The sequence below is a fragment of the Rousettus aegyptiacus genome, unplaced genomic scaffold (genome assembly GCF_014176215.1).
Source record: "Rousettus aegyptiacus isolate mRouAeg1 unplaced genomic scaffold, mRouAeg1.p scaffold_m13_p_16, whole genome shotgun sequence".
NCBI classification, from domain to species: Eukaryota; Metazoa; Chordata; class Mammalia; order Chiroptera; family Pteropodidae; genus Rousettus; species Rousettus aegyptiacus.
Window position 1 is genome coordinate 44,353,282 of NW_023416291.1, and position 19,416 is coordinate 44,372,697.

The 19,416-nt window shown below is 55.9% G+C and overlaps 1 protein-coding gene and 1 non-coding gene across 5 annotated transcripts in view; one reads left to right on the plus strand and one right to left on the minus strand.

The window, feature by feature from the left end:
- BMP1 (bone morphogenetic protein 1) overlaps positions 1 to 19,416 on the plus strand; it is a 37,870-nt gene that overhangs the window by 13,499 nt on the left and 4,955 nt on the right. For 2 of the 4 annotated variants that reach the window (XM_036233950.1, XM_036233952.1), the window contains 9 exons: positions 225 to 340; positions 7,186 to 7,288; positions 8,707 to 8,823; positions 9,110 to 9,255; positions 9,387 to 9,582; positions 10,897 to 11,022; positions 11,738 to 11,898; positions 12,270 to 12,450; positions 16,270 to 16,395. In XM_036233950.1, the coding sequence (XP_036089843.1) occupies positions 225 to 340; positions 7,186 to 7,288; positions 8,707 to 8,823; positions 9,110 to 9,255; positions 9,387 to 9,582; positions 10,897 to 11,022; positions 11,738 to 11,898; positions 12,270 to 12,450; positions 16,270 to 16,395 (1,272 nt within the window). Of the gene's footprint in view, positions 1 to 224; positions 341 to 7,185; positions 7,289 to 8,706; positions 8,824 to 9,109; positions 9,256 to 9,386; positions 9,583 to 10,896; positions 11,023 to 11,737; positions 11,899 to 12,269; positions 12,451 to 13,947; positions 14,070 to 15,591; positions 16,235 to 16,269; positions 16,396 to 19,416 lie in introns of those variants that run through there. The other 2 variants (XM_036233951.1, XM_036233953.1) reach the window with 2 other exon arrangements.
- Positions 9,851 to 9,969, minus strand: LOC118612531. Its single transcript, XR_004955056.1, has one exon. It is a non-coding gene; the product is annotated as a 5S ribosomal RNA (ribosomal RNA).

Consider the following 19,416-nt stretch of genomic DNA (forward strand, 5'->3'; position numbering starts at 1 on the left):
TGACAACAGGGCATCCTGAGGTGCTGGAGGGAGATAAGATGGTGTGAGCTTAATTGTGAGGGCAAGGGGGTAGATCTTAAAGGCACAGACCACCCCAGACCCCTCCCTCTCCCCCTCCATTCTCCTCTCCTCTGGGGATGTCAGGGCACAGGGCAGAGAGGACAGACGGTTGGGGGGATGGGGTACCTGCGGTCAGCCACCCAGTCATTTGCTTTCCTTGACAGCCTGTGGAGAGACCCTACAAGACAGCACAGGCAACTTCTCCTCTCCCGAGTACCCCAACGGCTACTCCGCCCACATGCACTGCGTATGGCGCATCTCCGTCACACCTGGGGAGAAGGTAAACTGAGCGTCTCCTCCTCTGCCAAGACAGCAGAGTAGGAGCAGACAGTCACTGTGGCTGTAAGTGACCTTCTTGGGGACAGTAAACCCGTCCAACCCACAAGACTGATGGAGCACTCCAGTGAGGAGAAGCTTCCAGTAGTCGCCGTAAGGGAAGGCTAACTCGAAGACAGTCCTTGCTACGTGCCAGGCACTTTTCCAAGTACTTCTCAGATCCATTCGCAGGCTTTTCACGTGGGGTCTGGACCTCTCACCCACCGCGGGACCTTCCGAGTCCTTTGTATTTTTATTGCTCCCAAGGGTCAAATTTAAGACTTTATCCCCTTGATGGGAACATGGGACTTAATGTCCTGGTCCTCCTCGAGTAGCCTTGAGCTGGATTGGCTTTGATTACTGGTCACATGGTTCATTCCGACAGTGCTCAAGGTCATTTTGAATGAGAATTGCACCCTCCAACAGGGAGCCATCCCTGCTACTCCGCCGTGAGCTCTTGGGATAGGCATGCCTTCTGGGTCTTTGGAACCCGGCATCTGGTCGAAATATTGAACAGGACATGAATCCAAGCAGATCCAAGATCTCCCTCTGAACTGACATTGACCTGCTCATGGGAAGGCTTTGGGCGGTGTTTTTCCTACTGGTTAGGACACCACTTCATGTCATTACTGTCTAGCCACACAGGTCACCACCTGGTTGATGGAGGAGTGAACCTCTTCTGAGACCCCTCCCGCATCATTTTTATATCCCTGGGGCAGGAAGTGGTTAATAAATGCCAAGTGTGCCGATAGATTGCTTTACCAAGTTAAGTCCACCATTCTAACAGCTGGTAAAAACCCTTTTAAAAAGGAAGTGAAGTTCGTGATAGGCCTTTTTTCAGGTGAACCCAAACTGGCTCCTGGTGATCAAGTGTTTCTTCTCTAAGTGGTCACAGGCCATCTGTTTAATTGGAGATTGACATTCACCTCAGTGGTTTGCAATGCCCAGAATTCACCCCAAACCCCTCCACTCCACGTACCCTCCTCGGAAACTGGGAACGCTCTTCCAAATTCTGAATTCTCAGGATTACAGACACTGATCATACTTGCGAGTTCTCCAAATGTCCTCTGATGTCATTTTTGAGCCTAGACCCAAGAGCCCACTGAAAGAGCTGCCCACTGACTTTGCTCCTTTGCGACTGACTGTCCATTCCCTTTCCAAACTGTGCTCATTTTATCGTTGTCATTTGAAGATTATTTCATCAACGACAGACTTTGATTGAGGGTCAAGTAATTCCTTCATCTCTCTCTTGGTCAGCGTTCTACCATCTTCCCTCAAAAGTGAATTCACCCCTCTCTTGCTCCTCTTTTTCTGAATCTAACTTAAATTCCGCAGTCCTTCTTGCCGTCTCATCCTGACTGTGCCCTGGCTTCGTTCATTCCTCTGCCAAAGGTCCTCACTGTTCTAGCCTTCGGAAACCTCACTGCAGATCGTAACAGCAATGATTATTCAGTGTGTGATTCATCAGCCATATGTTGAGATCGTCATGTGCTACGTCTTTTAATTAGCACAACAATATCACAGCCCAGGCACTAAGGATATTCTCATTTTGCCTGTGAGAAAACAAACTTGGAAAAAGTAACTTGCCCAAGATCTTATACAACCTGGATTAGGACACAAAAATTGTCTGTGGATGCAATACTATGTATACTCTAAAGCCCTGTTCCCATTTAAGCAACTAAGTGCCCTTCACCAAAGTGGGCTGTGTGCCCACTGTGCGCCTGGCCTGAGGATGGAAAGGTGTGTGAGACACCCCCCGGCCCCGAGGACCATAGAGAAGGGTAGGGTGTCGCTTTCTTTCCTGTTCAGGAGGTTTGCTCCATCGGCAGGGGCATGGCAACTTGGTCAGGATCGCTTCCTTCCCCGTTCCTTCAGGCTGGCATGGGCGGGCCTCAGTCTCTAGTGGACACGTGGCCTTGCCCTAGGATCCTCTCTGGGCCTTGGGCCTGCTCCCTTCGTAATTCCCAGAAGATTCCTCATTCTTTTTGGAGGCCCGCCTGGAGGTCCAGGGAGAGAGGTGGGCTCCAGATAAAAATTCCAGGTTAATCAATGCATAGTCGTAGAAACACAAAAAATAAAACCCACCCGCAGTCCTGGGTGAGATCGTAGAGTTGTAAGTGAACCGAAGATAGAACCCCGGGGGTGGACCCTTTAGAGGGCCCTCGGAAGCTGGGAAATGAGAAGAGGATGGCATCACAAAATAATGGCCACTCTTTGTCACTTAACAGTTTAATGACAGGGGAAGTATCTTACGTGCAGGATCTCTTTATTTCTTAACGATGATTTTGTGACGTGGGCGCAATGTCCCTACCGCACTGATGAGGGAGGTGAGGCTCAAAGGGCGTGAGTAAATCTGCCCACGTTTACACAGTAGCCGTGGTGGAACTAGCATTCAATTCTAGAGCCGTCTGACTCCAAAGTCTACACTCTTTCAACAAGAAACCTTAAATAAACCCACCTGCGTTGGCCGGTGGACTTTGGCATCTGTTTGGCTGCCGACAGATTGTTTTCCACTGGCTTCCCAGTTCTCAGCTTATTGCAAGCAGTGTGAACTTATACAACTGCGCAAGGCAGGGGTATGTCCAACAAGCAAACGAGCCTCTTTGGAAGGCTTCTCTGAGAGTCCTAAGTCTCTACACTGCATGTAATGAGCAGCTTGCCATGGAGAGGATTTACAGTTCCCCAAGACAGCCTGTATGAGCAGGAAAGTGGATTCAAAGGGAGATTGTGGTCAAATGTCACAGGGGAGCCGAGAAGATAAAAATTTAAAATGCCTCTTGTCTTTATCAGTATCCGCCCTCATTCCCATCCCTGCCTTCTGATATCCTGGCTATTCCTCAAGGTCCAGCCCAAATTCTACCTCCTCTCTGATGCCTTGCCTGACCCCTCTCCTCCAGTCCTGCACCCGGCAGAGCCGACCCCTCCCTCCTCTGCACGGCCTGTGCTCAGCCCTCCCTAAGTCCTGCTTCTCAGGCGCTGAAGCGTGTGGGGCTCAGAGAATGGAGGGAACGTTGATGCTCGTTCTTTGCACAGCTATTGGGCAAAATTGATTCGCAGGCCTTAGGTGGCCACATGGAGTAGTGGGTAAGGGTCTAAGCTTCAGAGACAGGGCGCCTGAGTTTGACTCTCAGCTGTGCTCTTGGGGAAGCTGGTTAACCTCTCAGTGCCTTGGTTTCCCCATTTGCGAAATGGGCCTGGTGGTAGTACCTCCCTTGCGGGGTTAATATGAGGATTAAAGAAGGTGATGTACGTAATGTGCTTGGAGCACTGCCTGCACGTAGTAGGACATCAGTCAGCATCAGCTGCTGTTCGCTCATCTGATAAATCAGCGAACCCTGGCCAGCCAGCTTTCCTGGGGCCCATTCACCCTCACCCCCTTGCTTCCAGGGTTCTGGTTTGAACCATTTCAAATATCAAAATATCTTAAGCAAACTCAACTCCGGTAGTGAAATTAATGTTTACGGAGAGGCACACACTGTTATATACATGTGTGACATGTGTGTGTGTTATATACATGACACATTCACGTGTCAGACACCGTTGTAAACTTGACCTGTGTTAATTTAATTCCCCTCAGTCCTATGAAATAGGCACTGTTCCCATCGACGTCTTAAGGGCAAGGAAATGGGGGCAGAGAGGAGTTAAATGAGGGGCCTGGGAAAGTACAGCAAGGCCAGGCCGAAGTCCGGACTGTGGGTCCCCATATTCTGCCAGCTTGTTGAGAGCGTTCAACAAGCGTGAGGAGCACATGCGGGGTGCACCTGGTGACGCTGCACCCCACCTCTCAGTCAGTCCCCTGACTCCCCAGTGGGAATCGTTGGGATCACCTTCATTTTTTTTCAGACCAAGATACTGAGACACAAAGAAGGCAAGCCACAAGCCCAAAGTCACCGGCCGGGAAGTGGTGGAGCTGGCCAGGTTTTCTTTGGCAAAGGGCAGTGGCCCTGCCACCAGAACACAGCTGTTTCCACATGACAAGTTGTTACAACTCTTAATTAGACACCTCCGGGCTCAATTTAGCCACGGCTGTGCCTCCCCGCAGGATGCCCCAACCCCCAGCGCGGGTCTCTTCCTCCGGTGCGAGGCGAACTCTGGTTCCTCCTGCCACGTTGGAGGTCCCGGGTGGGCCCTTTGGGGTTCGCCGGCGGGTCATGCGTGGTTTCTTCAGAGGGCCCTGGACAGAGCCAGGGTTGTTTCCGAGGAGGGAGGGCACAGCTGCGGCCGCTCTTAGCGCAGCTGGTGAGCAGAACTGATTGGCAGGCCCGGAAAGGCCACACAGAGCGGTTGTTGAGGGTGCAGGTTTAGAAGCCGGAGCGCCCTCACTCGGCCCTCTGCCTGCCTTCTTCTCTCCGGCAACTCTTTAGAAGGTATTTTCGTTGTTTGTTAGATATAACGTACGCACGTTATAAAAATTTTGAAGGAGACAGAAATGTGTAAGGTAAAAAGAGAATAGTCTCCCCCTTGATCTGCTTCCAAATCCCACTCCTCAGAGATGACTAAGCGTTGGTAACACTAAGCATGTCCTTCCAGAACCTTCTGGAACGCGTGCGTGCGCGTTTGGTCTCCTGTAACTTGCCTTTCGCTCAGCAGTAAATCGTGGTCATCCTTCTATGTCAGCGCATACGGATCTAACTCAGTCATTTTCATGGCTGCGTAGCATGCCATTATCTCGATGTCCCTTAATTTAGTTATTTAATCATCCCTTGCAGGTCTCTATTGATGGATGTTGATTTAAGTTTTTCCAAGTTTTCAAAAATTCCACCTTAAATATCTTGAAACATATTTTTATACACTTGGGCAAGTAGATCTGTAGAATAGATTCCTGAAAACAAAATCCTTTTCAAGAAATACTTACTAAGCAACTACTATGTGCCATACAGTGAGGATTCCATAGCGAATTAAACTTCCTCTGTGATGTTTGCTCATTTTCTAAACAGATAAAATATTAGGTATTGAGACACTGGCTCTGTAGCAGGATTTAGAACAGATTTTTAACTTCTGTTTTTCAAAATGTCAGGACTTATGTTTTTATAATAATATTCTCAGTGATGATTAATAATAATCGTCAAGAGTAAGACAGTATACTTTTCAAAACATGATCTCGATTCCATCTCAGGGTATCTCAAGTAATAAAAGGTTCCCAAAAGCATAAACTTAAACCTGTGAATCAAAGGAAAAAGAGAAAGATGGACCGCAGGTACAGCCTGGGTAAGGAGCAGTGCGAGGACCCAGAAGTGAAAGACAGCGAGAATACCGTAGGCTCAGTGGAGTGGAGGTCGTAGTGAACTAGCAGGGTCGTGGGCTCAGGGAACAGAGGGAGTGAGTCACGTGGATGGAGAGTGGAGTCCTTGAACTTGAGCTTATGAATGATAAGGTCTAGGGCATGTGCTATGTGGGGCCGAGGAGGGGCAGAGAGAGGAGGAGAAAGGAGGTCATGGAACAGAGAGAGCACGAAGTGGGAAGGATTGTCTGCGTGGGGACTTAAACCACCAAGAATGCTGGAGAGGTCGGTGTGGCAGAGTGACCGGGAGCCAGACGCTCTCCCCTGACCAGTTGCAGGCCGCAGCGTTGACGCTGGTTGCAGACAGCAATTACCAGCACCTGCTTTGGGATTTTTCATCCTGGCTTCTTTTTCTATCTGCCTCTAACTCTACAGTGAGCCAGAGGGGAGACAGTCCTTCTTGTCCCCTTCTCTTCCAGCAAGGAGCCCAGCTGGCACCCACGGGTGAGCCCCTGGGGCCATTATATGTCCACTGTACACACCTCACTGGTCACAGTGCATTGTTCTCTGGAGTCCCTGCATGTTGGACTCAGAATACGTTCAATGGCTCATTCTGGAAACTAATAAGGAAGCAGTGTTTCTCCTGGAAAGTATGCTTCTCTACCTATTAATGCGCCCACCTGCTGGGACAGTTGGTACTTAGCAAAGTGTCAGACATTCCTCCAGGATTAGGTGAACATCTGATGAGTTCAGAGGCTGAAATGAAGGTGGGAGGCACTTAGGGCAGTGGCTGTCCCTGTGTTAGGATGAGATGTTCTTGGTTTTACACATGAAGTAGCTGCTGAGGTTCAAAGAGGTTGGGTGATTTACCCGGAGATTCCCATCAGGAAACGCAGAGGTGAGATTCAAACCCAGGCCCTTGTGACTGGAGTCTGAGTTTTTCACTAAATGACCTTTTCATGCAGATATATGTCTCAACCTTCTAAGTTTCAAGCTCCTCAACAGGGAAGCGCTCAAACCCACCACAGGAGCGATTCCCCTCCGAAGTTAGCATGACCCTCTTCCCAGAATCAGCGTTCGATTAATACGTGATGACAGGGACTTGGTCTGTCTTCTCTCTGCCTCTTCTCTCTGGACCCTTCATTTCCATCCCAGACCCTAGTACCACATGCCGCCTGGGCCCTTGCTCTCACCGAGGAGACCTCTTTCCTCCAAAGGTGCTGTGATTTATATGATTTAAGTTGACCGCGAGGGGAGCTGGGTTTGTTTAACCCGAAGCAAAGGCTCCTTACTAAGGGAATCAGTGAGACGAGCCTGCTGATCTCATACACATATTCCCGAGGCCATGCATTTTAAGAGAGGCCTGGCCCGGGATCTCTGGGAGGAATGCTGACCGAAACAGGCAGACAGATGGGGAGGAGTGACGTTTCTGTGCCAGGAGCTCCTTTTTGGAACCCCTTAACTATTTGTCACCCACAGCGAACTGCCTCGTGAAAGCAGCGCAGCGCTTGCATTCTAGCGGGTGAGGATGGTGAGGTGTGGGGGGCCGTGTAACCCTCTTCCTCTGCCCCCCGCCCCCTTTCCCCTAGATCATTCTGAACTTCACGTCCATGGACCTGTACCGCAGCCGCCTGTGCTGGTACGACTACGTGGAGGTCCGAGATGGCTTCTGGAGGAAGGCGCCCCTCCGAGGTAACGCACCGGCCCACCCCCGCCTCCTCTGTGGCTGATTCTTTCTCAGAACTACGTTATCCTCCCCCGAGACATGACACTTGGCCGGGGCGACACCCTGCCGTGGGAACCATGCCTGCTAGCTCCGTCACTAACGAGCCGGGTGACTTTAGGCATGTCCCTTTCCCAGTCTGGACTCGGGGTCCTTTACCCAGGCTTCCAGGCCTCTCTCCCGGTGGCTGTCAATGTGAGGGTCACGGGAGTCATCTGAGTTGACAGAGAGAGATGAGAAAGCTATTCTGCACGCCCCCCACCGTTCCAGGCTCTGTTCGTCATCCGAGCAATTTCAGAAGCTCTGTCGTCTCTGTCTGGGCACCTGAGGGTGCCCACAGTGCAGCCTGGTGCAACAAGGGCTACCTAGCTGGCACGGTGGCCCCAACTTGTTCACATGGGGCGCTTTTTCCCTGGGGGGGGCAGTAAGTAAGCAGGGAATGAGTGGGTCACAGGAAAGAAGGTGCTTTAACAGACAGTAGAAAACTGTCTGTTAAAGAGAGGTGTTCTTGGAGTGTATTGGCATCAACCCGAGGAGCTGTATAAATTGTCCTTCTCCGATCTGGACACGATGCTGAGTAGCTCAGGACCGCTCATTACCACAGCCTGTGCCTGCAGCAGGCTGACCAAGCCTTGCGAATCATATTTTCCCCCCGGTTGCTGATATTCGAATACGTTTTCTTAGTTACCCAAAGCAGCTGTTATTACAACACTTCCTCCCGCAGATGTGTGATCATTTCCAAGATTGCAGTTTATTTTCATAACTTACATACCTAGGTCAGCACCCTGTGTCCCTTGCTGAGAGTTGGAAAGCACCCGTCTTATTAGGAATACACAAAGCATCCCTGGTCAGTTCTCGACTACGAAGAATTCCACAGACGGCCAGCCTATCCACTTGTGTGGATTCTCATCAGGTTTTAGTTCAAAGGAAAAGTTTTCTAACCCAGTCCCTGGATCCTGGGGTTTATTTGGGGTCCTGTGGCATCCCCTGCATTTGGTCAAATGACACATTTTGTAATGTACAAGGAAAACTGTATTCATTCTTATTGTTTGCATGGAGATCAAATAAGAAAAGATAAATAATGATGGGAATATGCTCTAATGTGCAGTTGGTTATTATGAGGACTCACCTTTCCTCTCAGAAACACATTCATATCCTACTCCTCAAGTGCGTGGAATCCTCTAGATGGAGTCTTTGGCTCTTCAAGGCCAAACTGGACATTGGACCAGATACAGGCCCACTGGAGTCTTGGGAATATGGCCCAGGCCAGAGCCCCTGAGCCCCTCAGAGAGGTGGGGCAGGCTTCCTGAAGGGAGGCCCTGGCACAGAAGGGGAAAGGGCCTCACTTCGGGCCTCACTGTCCCCTCTGTCCACACCGTCTACACAGGCCGTTTCTGCGGGGGCAAACTTCCCGAGCCTATCGTCTCCACGGACAGCCGCCTCTGGGTCGAATTCCGCAGCAGCAGCAACTGGGTCGGGAAGGGCTTCTTTGCCGTCTATGAAGGTACTGAGGATAGAGAATGGGGGAGTCAGATACAGGGTCCCTGGGCATGCTAGAACCACCCCCTTCCCGGCGCCCCAGGGGCAATGTTGAGGGCACATGGGGGAGAAAGTAGAGATCCGGGTGGGATTGGCCAGGACGGGGCGGAAGTGGGGGCGGGGGCAGGGGAGGGGACTGGGAAGCTGGGGGGATGTGAGAAGGGCCGGAGGAGGTGGGAGGGGCCTCTGGAGCAGGGCAGAGCATGCTCGCTGACCTCCCCTTTTTCCCACCTCACACCGTGTCCCCGAAGCCATCTGCGGGGGAGATGTGAAAAAAGACAATGGCCACATCCAGTCGCCCAATTACCCCGACGATTACCGGCCTAGCAAAGTCTGCATCTGGCGCATCCAGGTGTCCGAGGGCTTCCACGTGGGCCTCACCTTCCAGTCCTTCGAGGTGGGTCAGAGACCCTGGGATCCTTTCGTGCCCCCACTTGCCCCCGGCGCAGCCTACCTCCGCGAGGGATGCCGGGTGTCGGGTCCCCGGCAACACCAAACCTCCTGCTGACCGAGCCCCCGGCCCCCCAGATCGAGCGCCACGACAGCTGCGCCTACGACTACCTGGAGGTGCGCGACGGGCACAGCGAGAGCAGCGCCCTCATCGGGCGCTACTGCGGCTACGAGAAGCCGGACGACATCAAGAGCACGTCCAGCCGCCTGTGGCTCAAGTTCGTCTCGGACGGGTCCATTAACAAGGCTGGCTTTGCCGTCAACTTTTTCAAAGGTGCCCCCTTCCCTGTCCCCCCGGCCGCCCACCCCGTGGCCGGTCCACCTCCTCCGTTCTTTCTATTCAGTTTTGTTTTATTGCTGCAAGAATCTTAGCGTGCGAACGACTCTCTGAATACAATTTTTTTCTTTAGATGAGGCATGAATACATTTTTTTTCTTTAGATGAGGCAATCCTTGGTTCGCCTCGCAGATTGCAAGGACCTTGTCAGCTTATAATCCCTTATTTTTTATTTTATTTTATTTTATTTTATTTGTATTTTTTTATGCCTACAGCACCTGGTCTTCCTAGGTGGTCTCCCATCCAAGTACTAACCAGGCCCAACTCTGCTTAGCTTCCGAGATCAAACGGGATCGGGCTTGTTCAGGGCGGCCTGGCCGTAGACTTGAATACATTTTTAAGTGTACAATACAGTGTTGCTGACCATAGGCACAATTGCTGAGGGACAACTGGTCTGTTTCCACACCTTGGCTGTGGTGAATAGTGTGTAATAACTTCATTCCTTTTCCATTTACTCATTTGACACAGAGACTGTGAGGGACACATAGACCCTGGAGCCCTGGCCTTGAATTTATAGTCTAACTGGGTAGAACAGATCAACCCCACTGAAAAACTGCCTACCTCGTCGAGTAAATGACAAACTTACGTAAAGGTAGCTGAGACATTCAATTCACGTCTCAGCTACCAATTCAATTCAACTATGAATTGAAATGACAACACAGGTTGCCTTTATGTCTAAAAATCTGTACAGAAGAAGTACCCATGAGGCCTAGAGGCAGGAAGTGCCTTAGGAGCTCAGGGGAGAAGCCAGGCAGCATGGACGACTTACCAGAGTGACCTTAGGCAGAGGGTTCCTCCTGAGCCTCATTTCCTCCTCTGTAGAGTGGAGACGGTAAAAGCCCCTCCATCACAGGCTTCGTGTAAGGATGGGAGGAGAAATGAAAGAATAGTTCTTAGGCAAGAACTGCACAGGAGAGGCACTAATAAATGGTGTGGGTCACCGGCCCAGCCAGTGTGGTGGGAAGGAAGGCTCTTTGGAGTCCCCCTCCTTCAAGGTCCCTTTGGAGCTCTCACCAAAAATCATCTCCTAGGGACTGAGCGGGTCCTGAGCAGCCATGGAGGCCTGGGTGGGGCCAGGTGGCCGCAGTCTTAGAGCCAAGTGGCCCAAAGCTGGCTTCCTGCTCTGGCATGGGGCCAGGGGAGGTCACAGGACGCCTGAGGGACCCTGGGCTTGACTCTCAAACAGAAAGCAAGAGGCAGGACCCAGGCCCTGGCCTGGAAGGCACTGATGCCCTCTCCTTCCAACCGGCAGAGGTGGACGAGTGCTCTCGGCCCAACCGCGGGGGCTGTGAGCAGCGATGCCTCAACACCCTGGGCAGCTACAAGTGCAGCTGTGACCCCGGGTACGAGCTGGCCCCGGACAAGCGCCGCTGCGAGGGTGAGTGCCCCCAGGCTGCCCCAGAGCTCCGTTCCCTCCCCGACTCCAAACCCTGCCCAGATCCCTCGTACCCTTGCACAGACCCGCTCCTGGAACAGCTGGGACTCCCTAGGACTTTCCTCAACCATTCACGCATAAGGCATACATTTTTCAGTCCCATAGAACACACTGTCACCGGGGGTGCGTGAGGCGCTCTGGCCTTTTTTTTTTTTTTTTTTTCATTCCGATTCTGGTTTTGGAATGCTGATGTTGACCTGCTGATTGATTTCGTCGCCCACCAGAAAGTCATTACCCCCAGTTTGGAAACCACTGTTCTCAGGCAGGCACTGAGTTTCGGCCTCTCTCTGTAAATGTTCCCAAGAGGCCGGTGACCGCATGCTGCGGCTCACCGACTCCAGCTCAGCCCGATCTTGCCGAATGGCTTTTTCCCTACTCAGTTCGGAGCAGCCTCTGCTCCGTGCCTCCCGGTCCACACTGCCCACTGGCTCTTCCTCCCAGGAACCTCCCACTCTCCCCGCTGTCTGTCAGCGGACGCCCTGGCCTGCATAAAATAGAAGTGGCCACGTACACACTCAGCTCTTGGTACTTTAGAGTCACTTGTCTGCCGTCTCATGCCTCCTTCCCTACGTCCTGGAGAGACCAGACCCAAGCCCCCGGCTCCTCGTGCCCTTCATCACCTTCTCTGGAAGGTGATGCCCCTCCCTTGTGCCTCCAGCTGCCTGTGGTGGGTTCCTCACCAAGCTCAACGGCTCCATCACCAGCCCGGGCTGGCCCAAGGAGTACCCTCCTAACAAAAACTGCATCTGGCAGTTGGTGGCCCCTACCCAGTACCGCATCTCCCTGCAGTTCGACTTCTTTGAGACCGAGGGCAATGACGTAAGTGCCTCCCGGGGCTGAGACACAGGAGAGTCTGAGGCGTGGGTGCCTGGCTCAGTCCCGCTTCCTACCCCCTGACAGAAGTATACCAAGAATGTAGAGGGGTGAAGGATTCAGGAAAGCAGGGGGGCTCCAGGAAGAGGGCCTTGAAGACCAGGCAGCACGTGGCATGTGGAAATAAAGGACGTGGTGTCAGGAAGCCTGTGGAGGGAGGCAGGGCTGGGACGTGTGTGGCACTGTTTTGAGTTGTCAGATTCAGTAAAGCCGGTAACCTAAGGCGAGAGGACCCACGGAACAGGAAGCCTGCTGAGTGGGGGCGGCCAGGAGAGGCCTCCTGGAGGAGGTGGGCCTGGAGCTGTGCTGCCCTGCAGGTGTGCAAGTACGACTTCGTGGAGGTGCGCAGCGGACTCACAGCCGACTCCAAGCTGCACGGCAAGTTCTGTGGTTCCGAGAAGCCTGAGGTCATCACCTCCCAGTACAACAACATGCGGGTGGAGTTCAAGTCTGACAACACCGTCTCCAAGAAGGGCTTCAAGGCCCACTTCTTCTCAGGTAACCTTGACTCCCCAGCCTGCCTCCCTGCCTTCCGCCGCTGCACCCCGCACTCCCCAGGCCCCCTGGTGCCCGGAGCGAGGTCTGTCCCCTGCTCCCCGACTGGCCCTCCACCACCAGGCCAGCCCCTCCACCCTGAACCCCATTATTCCTGAGCCCTCAGGGCTTTATAGCAGCAGGCCATAGGCAGGACACAGGCAGAACTCAGACATGCAGAAACGAAGGGAGAAGGCGGTCCAGGTGTCAGGAGCCTGAGAGCGTCAGGCTTTGGGTCAGGCAGTTAAGCATGGCCTGAGGACGAGAGGTGACTGGAGAGCAGGAGGGTGTTTGTTTTGGACCCAGTGGGCCAGATGTCTAATCAGATCCTGCAGGCGCCAAGCGAGTTCATGCGGAGGAGAGGCCTCCCTCCCTCCCTCTAACATCGAAGCCTTCCTGGGTCCAGCATCTACTTTATTGGATATTACTTTATTATTCATTTAACATTTTTTTATTCATTTATTTTATTCGTTGTTATGGTTGTATTTACTTATGTATGCATCGTTTAGTTTGTTGAGAGCTTCCACGTGTGAAGCTTGAGGTCCAGTCCCTTCGATGGCCCTGTCTTTGGGTGGCATGAAGGGCAGTCAGCCCCACCCTGCCCAGCCTCCCTGAGCCTGACTTCCAGTGCTCCCAGGAGACCTCATTCCCTGTGTCCTGGCCCCTGGGGCTAAGCTGTGAGGCAGCCGGTAGTTCTTCCTGAAGCAGCAGGACCCGGGACACAGGGTGCTCCATGGCCTCGGGTGTGGGGGAGAGGGAGGGCTTCACGGGGCGCGGCCCAGGAATCCTCACCCCCAGCAAGCCTGGTGGGCTGGGCGCGGGGCAGCGGGAAGGCAGGAAGCCCACGGCCCATCCACGCTGCCTTCCTTCTCCCCAACTTTGCCCAGGGTCCTGCATCCTCCAGCCCCCTACACCCCTGCCCACCCCACCTGGACACCATGCACTGCCCCTGCGTACTGGTTCCCTGCTTGGCATTGCCAGCCACCCTGCTCTGCTTAAAGTGCCCACAGGCCCTGCCCCCTGCTTGCTGAGACCCTCCCCTTGCCGTGCAAACCCCTTTCCTTCCTGTGCCCACCTGAAACTCCTACGAGGCACCCCCCAGAGGGCTGAGGGGACTTAACACCTACTTAGGTGTGGGCTTGGCCCCAGAAAAACCATTACCTGCTTACTCTCCTCTCTTCTTGCCCTTCCGTTTCTCCAGTCTTGGAGGGGGACGGGGACTGACTCCACACCTGTCAGGCCGAACTCCCAGGGCTCTCCACCTGTGGTTACTGCCCTGCCCTGGCGTGGCGCTGTGCCCACCCCACCCTCAGCCCTGCGCAAAGATGCGTACACACACGCGCACACCTGCGCGCACACACGCACATTGCCCTGTCGCACAAGAAACCTGCAGAGGACCCTCGCCAGTGGGCATCGAGGTCCAGGCCTCAGGGCATGGGGCATCTGACTCTGGCCCCCCAGGAGGGGGCTCTTTGGACTTTTGGGACACCGAGCCAGGAGACTCTAAGCCAAGAAGGAGAAGAAAGAGCCTGAAGACCTTCAGTCTGACCCCAGCCACCTTCCGGGGCATTTGGCACTGGAGGGTGAGTGCCATCTCCTTGTCTGGGGCCCGCGTCCACCCCACTCCCTGCTCCTGCCCCTCCTGCGACCTGCCCCCTGGCTCTGAGGGAAGGCTGCCCACGCCCACCCCCGCCCATCGTGTCTGGGCCCCGCCATGCCAGGGCCCTGCCCTGGGACGCTAAAGCCGGCCTTCCCCAAGGACTCACTTTTCTCTCATCCATCCGTTCACACCTCCATTCGTCCACCCACTCGCTCATTCATCGGGTGAGTATTTCTCATCCTTGCTACGTACCAGACCCTGGACTTGATATTTGGGGCACGAGTACAAGGAAGACATGGCCAAAACATTTCGGGGAAATCTTTGCTCAGTCCATGAGCTGCCAGTGTAGTTACTGGTGAGTTCCTAGATGACACCCCAGGATGGTCTTAGGGTGCCCCTCACGCTCACTTTCCTGCAGGGCTAGTGCAAGGCAGCTCCACAGGCCCTCGACCAGGGTCCCTGTGATGCTCTGACCGAGAAGGAGCCCTGCAGTGGGACTCGGGAACTCTAGCCCTTGGCCCTGTGCTGCGGACCGCAAGGGGTCTGGCCTCCCCGAGAGCAGACTGGAGAAGCAAGGCCTTCTGGGAACCAGTGCTCTAGCCCTCAGGCCCAGGAACAGGGCTCCCCCGGTCACAGACCCCACCTAGATGTCTGAACGCCAGCAGGCATGTCCCCACCTCACGGTTCATCTCTGGGGTTCTGGGCGTCTGTTCGATCTACACGCCCCCCCTGAACGCCTGCCTTGGTGCCGGGCACACGGTCCCCAGAGCGACCACAGACAGACTGGCGGACGTGTGGGCGTGACGTACACGTGCCTCTGTGACCACGTGTTCGTATCAGTGCACACGTGTGCGGGTCCCCCCGAATGTGAGCAGCTGCAGGCGAAAGCACGTTCGAGTGTGTATCTCTTGGTTGCCCGTGTCCGCCGATGGATGGCTGGACGGTTACCAATGCGTGTGCCTGTGTTATCTGTGCGTCTGCGCGTGAGGGGGTTTGTGTATCCTGCGCCCGCGTGTGTGCGAACCTGCGGGCAGTGTCTGTGCTGCCACGTTGGGTCTGGGGGCACGTCGGCGTGAGCAGCGTGTGTCTCACACACTCTGTAGCCGCGGCAGCCAGACTGAGACGGCAGAGCCCGCCCTCCCTCTCTCTCTCTCTCTCTCTCTCTCTCTCTCTCTCTCTCTCTCTCCACGGACTGCCCCCCTCTGCCAGGGACCGTGTCTCCCCCCGGGGCGCGGGCCCCGCGCCCGCCCCCAGGCCTGCTCCCTGCCACAGGCTTCCTCCTCGTCCGCCCACCCCCCGTCGCTGTGCTCCCGCCACCTGCCGCCCCTCTGTGACCTGGCTGCACCGGACATGGCCGTCCTGCATGCGGTCCCCGCTGCCTTCCCGCTCTGCCCCGTGGCGCTGCCGCCGAGGCCCTGGGTCCGGTTTTCACTGCTCTCCCTGTCTGGTCCCTGCCCTCCACCCCCACCCCTTGGTCCCTTTTCTCCTTCTCTCTCTCGTTTCAGAAAAGAGGCCGGCTCTGCAGCCCCCTCGGGGACGACCCCACCAGCTCAAATTCCGAGTACAGAAAAGAAACCGGACCCCCCAGTGAGGCCTGCCAGGCCTCCCGGACCCTTTGTTACACTCAGGAACCTCACCTTGGACAGAATGGGATGGGGGCTTCGGTGCCGCCCACCCCCACCTCCGCTCTGCCATTCCGGCCCGCCTCCCTCTGGCCGGACAGAACTGGTGCTCTCTTCCTCCCCGCTGTCCCCCTCGCGTGGACAGCGGGCCTTCCCCGCCCCGCCCCCTCCCATTTTGGTGGTGTCTGTGACATTTCCTGTTGTGAAGTAAAAGAGGGACCCCCGCGTCCTGCTCCTTTCTCTTGCAGTCTGCTTGTCCATGTGTCTGTTTTTCCACTTGTCCGTCTGTCCAGTAAGCAGGTAATGGTAGAGGGCTCCCGTGCCGGTCAGCCCCAGACCTAGGCCTCCCTCGCCCCCACTTCGCCTTTCTCTCCCCACGGCTGGGCCCCACTCGGCCGGCTCCGCTGGACGCCGCAGTGCGGGAGCCCGTCGGCCTCTCGCCCCCCACCAGCCCCCAGCGGGGGAGGGAGCCCGGCCAGGCCTCCCACTTCCCCTGGGGTGACCGCCCGGGCCTCAGCCCTGCGCAGACCCGGCATCCGCCCTCGTTTGCTCCCCCTGCAGACAAGGACGAGTGCTCCAAGGATAATGGCGGCTGCCAGCAAGACTGCGTCAACACCTTCGGCAGCTACGAGTGCCAGTGTCGCAGCGGCTTTGTCCTCCACGACAACAAGCATGACTGCAAGGAAGGTAAGCGACGCCGGTGCCGGTGCCCAGAGCCTCTGGGCACCGAGCGCTGCCCACGGCGTGCGGACCTGTGGGACCGAAGACTGGGGAACGGGAGTTCGGAGGCGCCGTCTCCACTGGGCTCAGTTTACACTCGAGCTGAGTGACCTCTGGGGTCGCTTGATTTCACCTCCCGCCGGGCGCACAGGCCCCCCTAATCCCAGCACTGTCCCGGCCACACGGGCTTCCGGTCTCTCCTTGTGCGCGTCAGGAGCGGAGGCGCTCACGGCCGCCCCCGGGCTCCATTTTTAGGCCGGTCTGGCGGGCGGTGCTTCCTCAAATCCACGTCCAAGGCCCTCTCTTTGAAACCTCCCTCTGGCCGAGAGGCAAGATTGGATAGCGGTTAGGAGCACAGACCCTGGAGCCAGGCTGCCTGGCTCAGCCTTGCCGCTTAGCCAGCCGCACGCCCTTGGACAACTGACTTCTCTCTGCTCCTTGGTTTGCTCCTGCGTGACATGTAGACGCTGATATCACCCCCCTGGTCGGGGCGTGGGGCTGCGAAGGGGCCCAAGCAGCTCATCACGAGCACAGTCGTGCATGCCACCGTGTTTTGGTCACACTGCTTATCCCGAGGACACTCGAAAGGGCTGCCGCCTCCCAGACACTGAGCCCTGCAGACGTCTGAAAACGGCCCTCATGTCGTCCTCGGCATCATCCGGTGCCCTTTGGCCATGAGACGACGCTGGCCTATGCCAAGGCGTTAATTCCGCTGTGGTCCCTGCCCGCGGGGGACAAACGGTCCCCCCAGCACAGTGCGGGCTCTCTGCCACTGAATCTCTGTGTGACTGTGGGTGAGCCGCTTCGCCTCTTTGAGCTTCAGTTTCCTCACCCATGAGATGATGAAAAGTGGTACCTGCTTTGCAGGGCACTCAGCGCCGCAGATCATGCTTCGAGCATTTAGCACGGGGGCCGACACATATATCGTCCCACCACGATCAGGTAGACGACCAAGGGATAAACAAACTGCCGGCCAGAGTGAGCGGAATTAAAGCACTCGACAGGGACCCAGCGCTCAGGGGCTTCCAAGCCGGTCACCTCAGGCTCCCCAAATAGAGTTCCTGACTTGTGGAGCCCCCGCACGTCTTTTAGCTAGAGGGGACCTTCTTCTGCTGTTGTCTACGCTTCATTTTATCTCTGTCCCCTCTGTGGAAAAGAGGGTCTTGCTAAAGAGCCCTCGGCGTCAGCATCAATGAGAGACAGCGAGAGAGGGTTTCAACTTCTCGGGAAGATGGCCCGCAGGAGCCCTCGTGGTTTCCCACTCGAGGGACAGGCTCATTACAAATCAGCCAGGGTTTCCTAAACCCCTGAGGGGATACGGTGCTGTGCCAGATTCTGTAGGGGATTCAAGAAAGGAGGGAGAGGCCCCCTGCTCCCAAAGAGACTGCTGTCTAGCTGGGGAGAGAAGTGGGTGTGGAAGACCAAGGTAGGAATGGAGGAAGGCCGCGTGTGTAAACACGGGATACCACAGGAGGGCAATGACACAGCTCGGAGCCCACACAGGGAGGACCAGGAGATCCGCCTGCCTCCACCCGCCTCCGCCAGGGCCACTGGACGGCCGTGGACAGCGCCACTTCTCCCCTGGTCCTCGGGGCTGTGCACCCACCCTGTGTGGCCTGCACCCCACCCGTCCCTTCCTTCGCCCCAGCCTGGCGGTGTGCTGGCTGCCCACTTTTCCTAGAGGGACCTAGATTGGATGATAATACTGAGTAATGAGTACCAGCTTTTACATTTCTCTGGGAGGCCACACTTTTCCGAGGCAGACAGCAGATGGCCAGCAGCAGATCAAGGAGCCACGAGCAGTGAGGACGTTTTCCTGAAGCTTGGCTGAGAAGAAAAGGAAAAGAGAGGCCGGGTGGCAGCTGCAGGGGGACCCAGGGCGGGTGGGAGGGGGCGGGGCAGCTGTTTTAGGATGCACGCAGCTCAGGAAGGCTCAGGCTGGCAGAGCTGGCAGAGGGCGAGAGTGGGCAATTTGCGGTACACGGTTCCGCAGGCGGTGGGCAGCAATGAGCTCCAGCTCACAGAAGGAGAATCCATTCCAGCTGGAGAGGAGGGGCGCCTCCTCAGACAGGAACGGGGAGACGGCGGAGGCAGGGAAGGAGAGCTGGAGGGTGGGGTCCGGCAGTTGAGACCCTTCGTGTGGGAGGCCCTGATTTCTTCAGGGAGGCAGAGGGGAGGTGGTCTGCTGGGAGGTGGGAGGGCTGAGGGTTTGGAGCCATTGCTGAGGAGGTGAGAGATGGAGCTGGCGAAAGACAAATCCAAGAGCGCCGAGTGGTTCGGGGCCCACCGCGATTGGCAGCTGCGGACGGGGTTTCCCAGGATGGCCCAGCGGAAGCGTGGCGTGTGGATGGGCAGTCAGGCTGGTCGGCCACGTCGTCCAGCGGGATAGGGAAGCGAGTTAAGTCAGTCAAGGAGGGAGCACTGAGAGGAACTGGGAGGATCGGGGCCTTGGCGCTCTCTCTAAAGTTGAAGAAGCGCTGGAGGAACGGGAGGAGGAGGCAGCGGCCGTGGGGAGGGGCCGGCGTCCACAGACCACACCGCCTGGGGCGAGGCCATGAGCGCGTGTGCTCCAGGAGGAGGGAGATAAGAGCCGGCAGAGCTGAGGTCAGGGGCTGGGAGGCCAGCATGGAGGGCGGACCGGGCGCGTGTTCGTTGACATCACCGAGGAGGGCCGCGGGAGCGGGGTGGGGATGATAGCTGAGTCGGGTGCCAAAGTCTCCTGTGAACGTGGCGGTGCGGCGGGAGCTCAGAGAATGACAGCCTCGCCGAGGGCGGCGGTGCTGTGGACGGATGACGTCAAAGGTCCGGAGATGTGCGCTGGGGCAGCCGCGAGGGTGGCTCCCTGGACACGGCCAGGTGGGGCCTCTCTTGGAAACAACCAGCTGTTTCCCCGGGCGTGAGCGACTGATGTAAGTTCGGTCAGTTCTCACACGGGGGACGGGAAGGAGGGACTTTCTTCCCTTCTGCATAGGAGCCAGTGGAATGTTG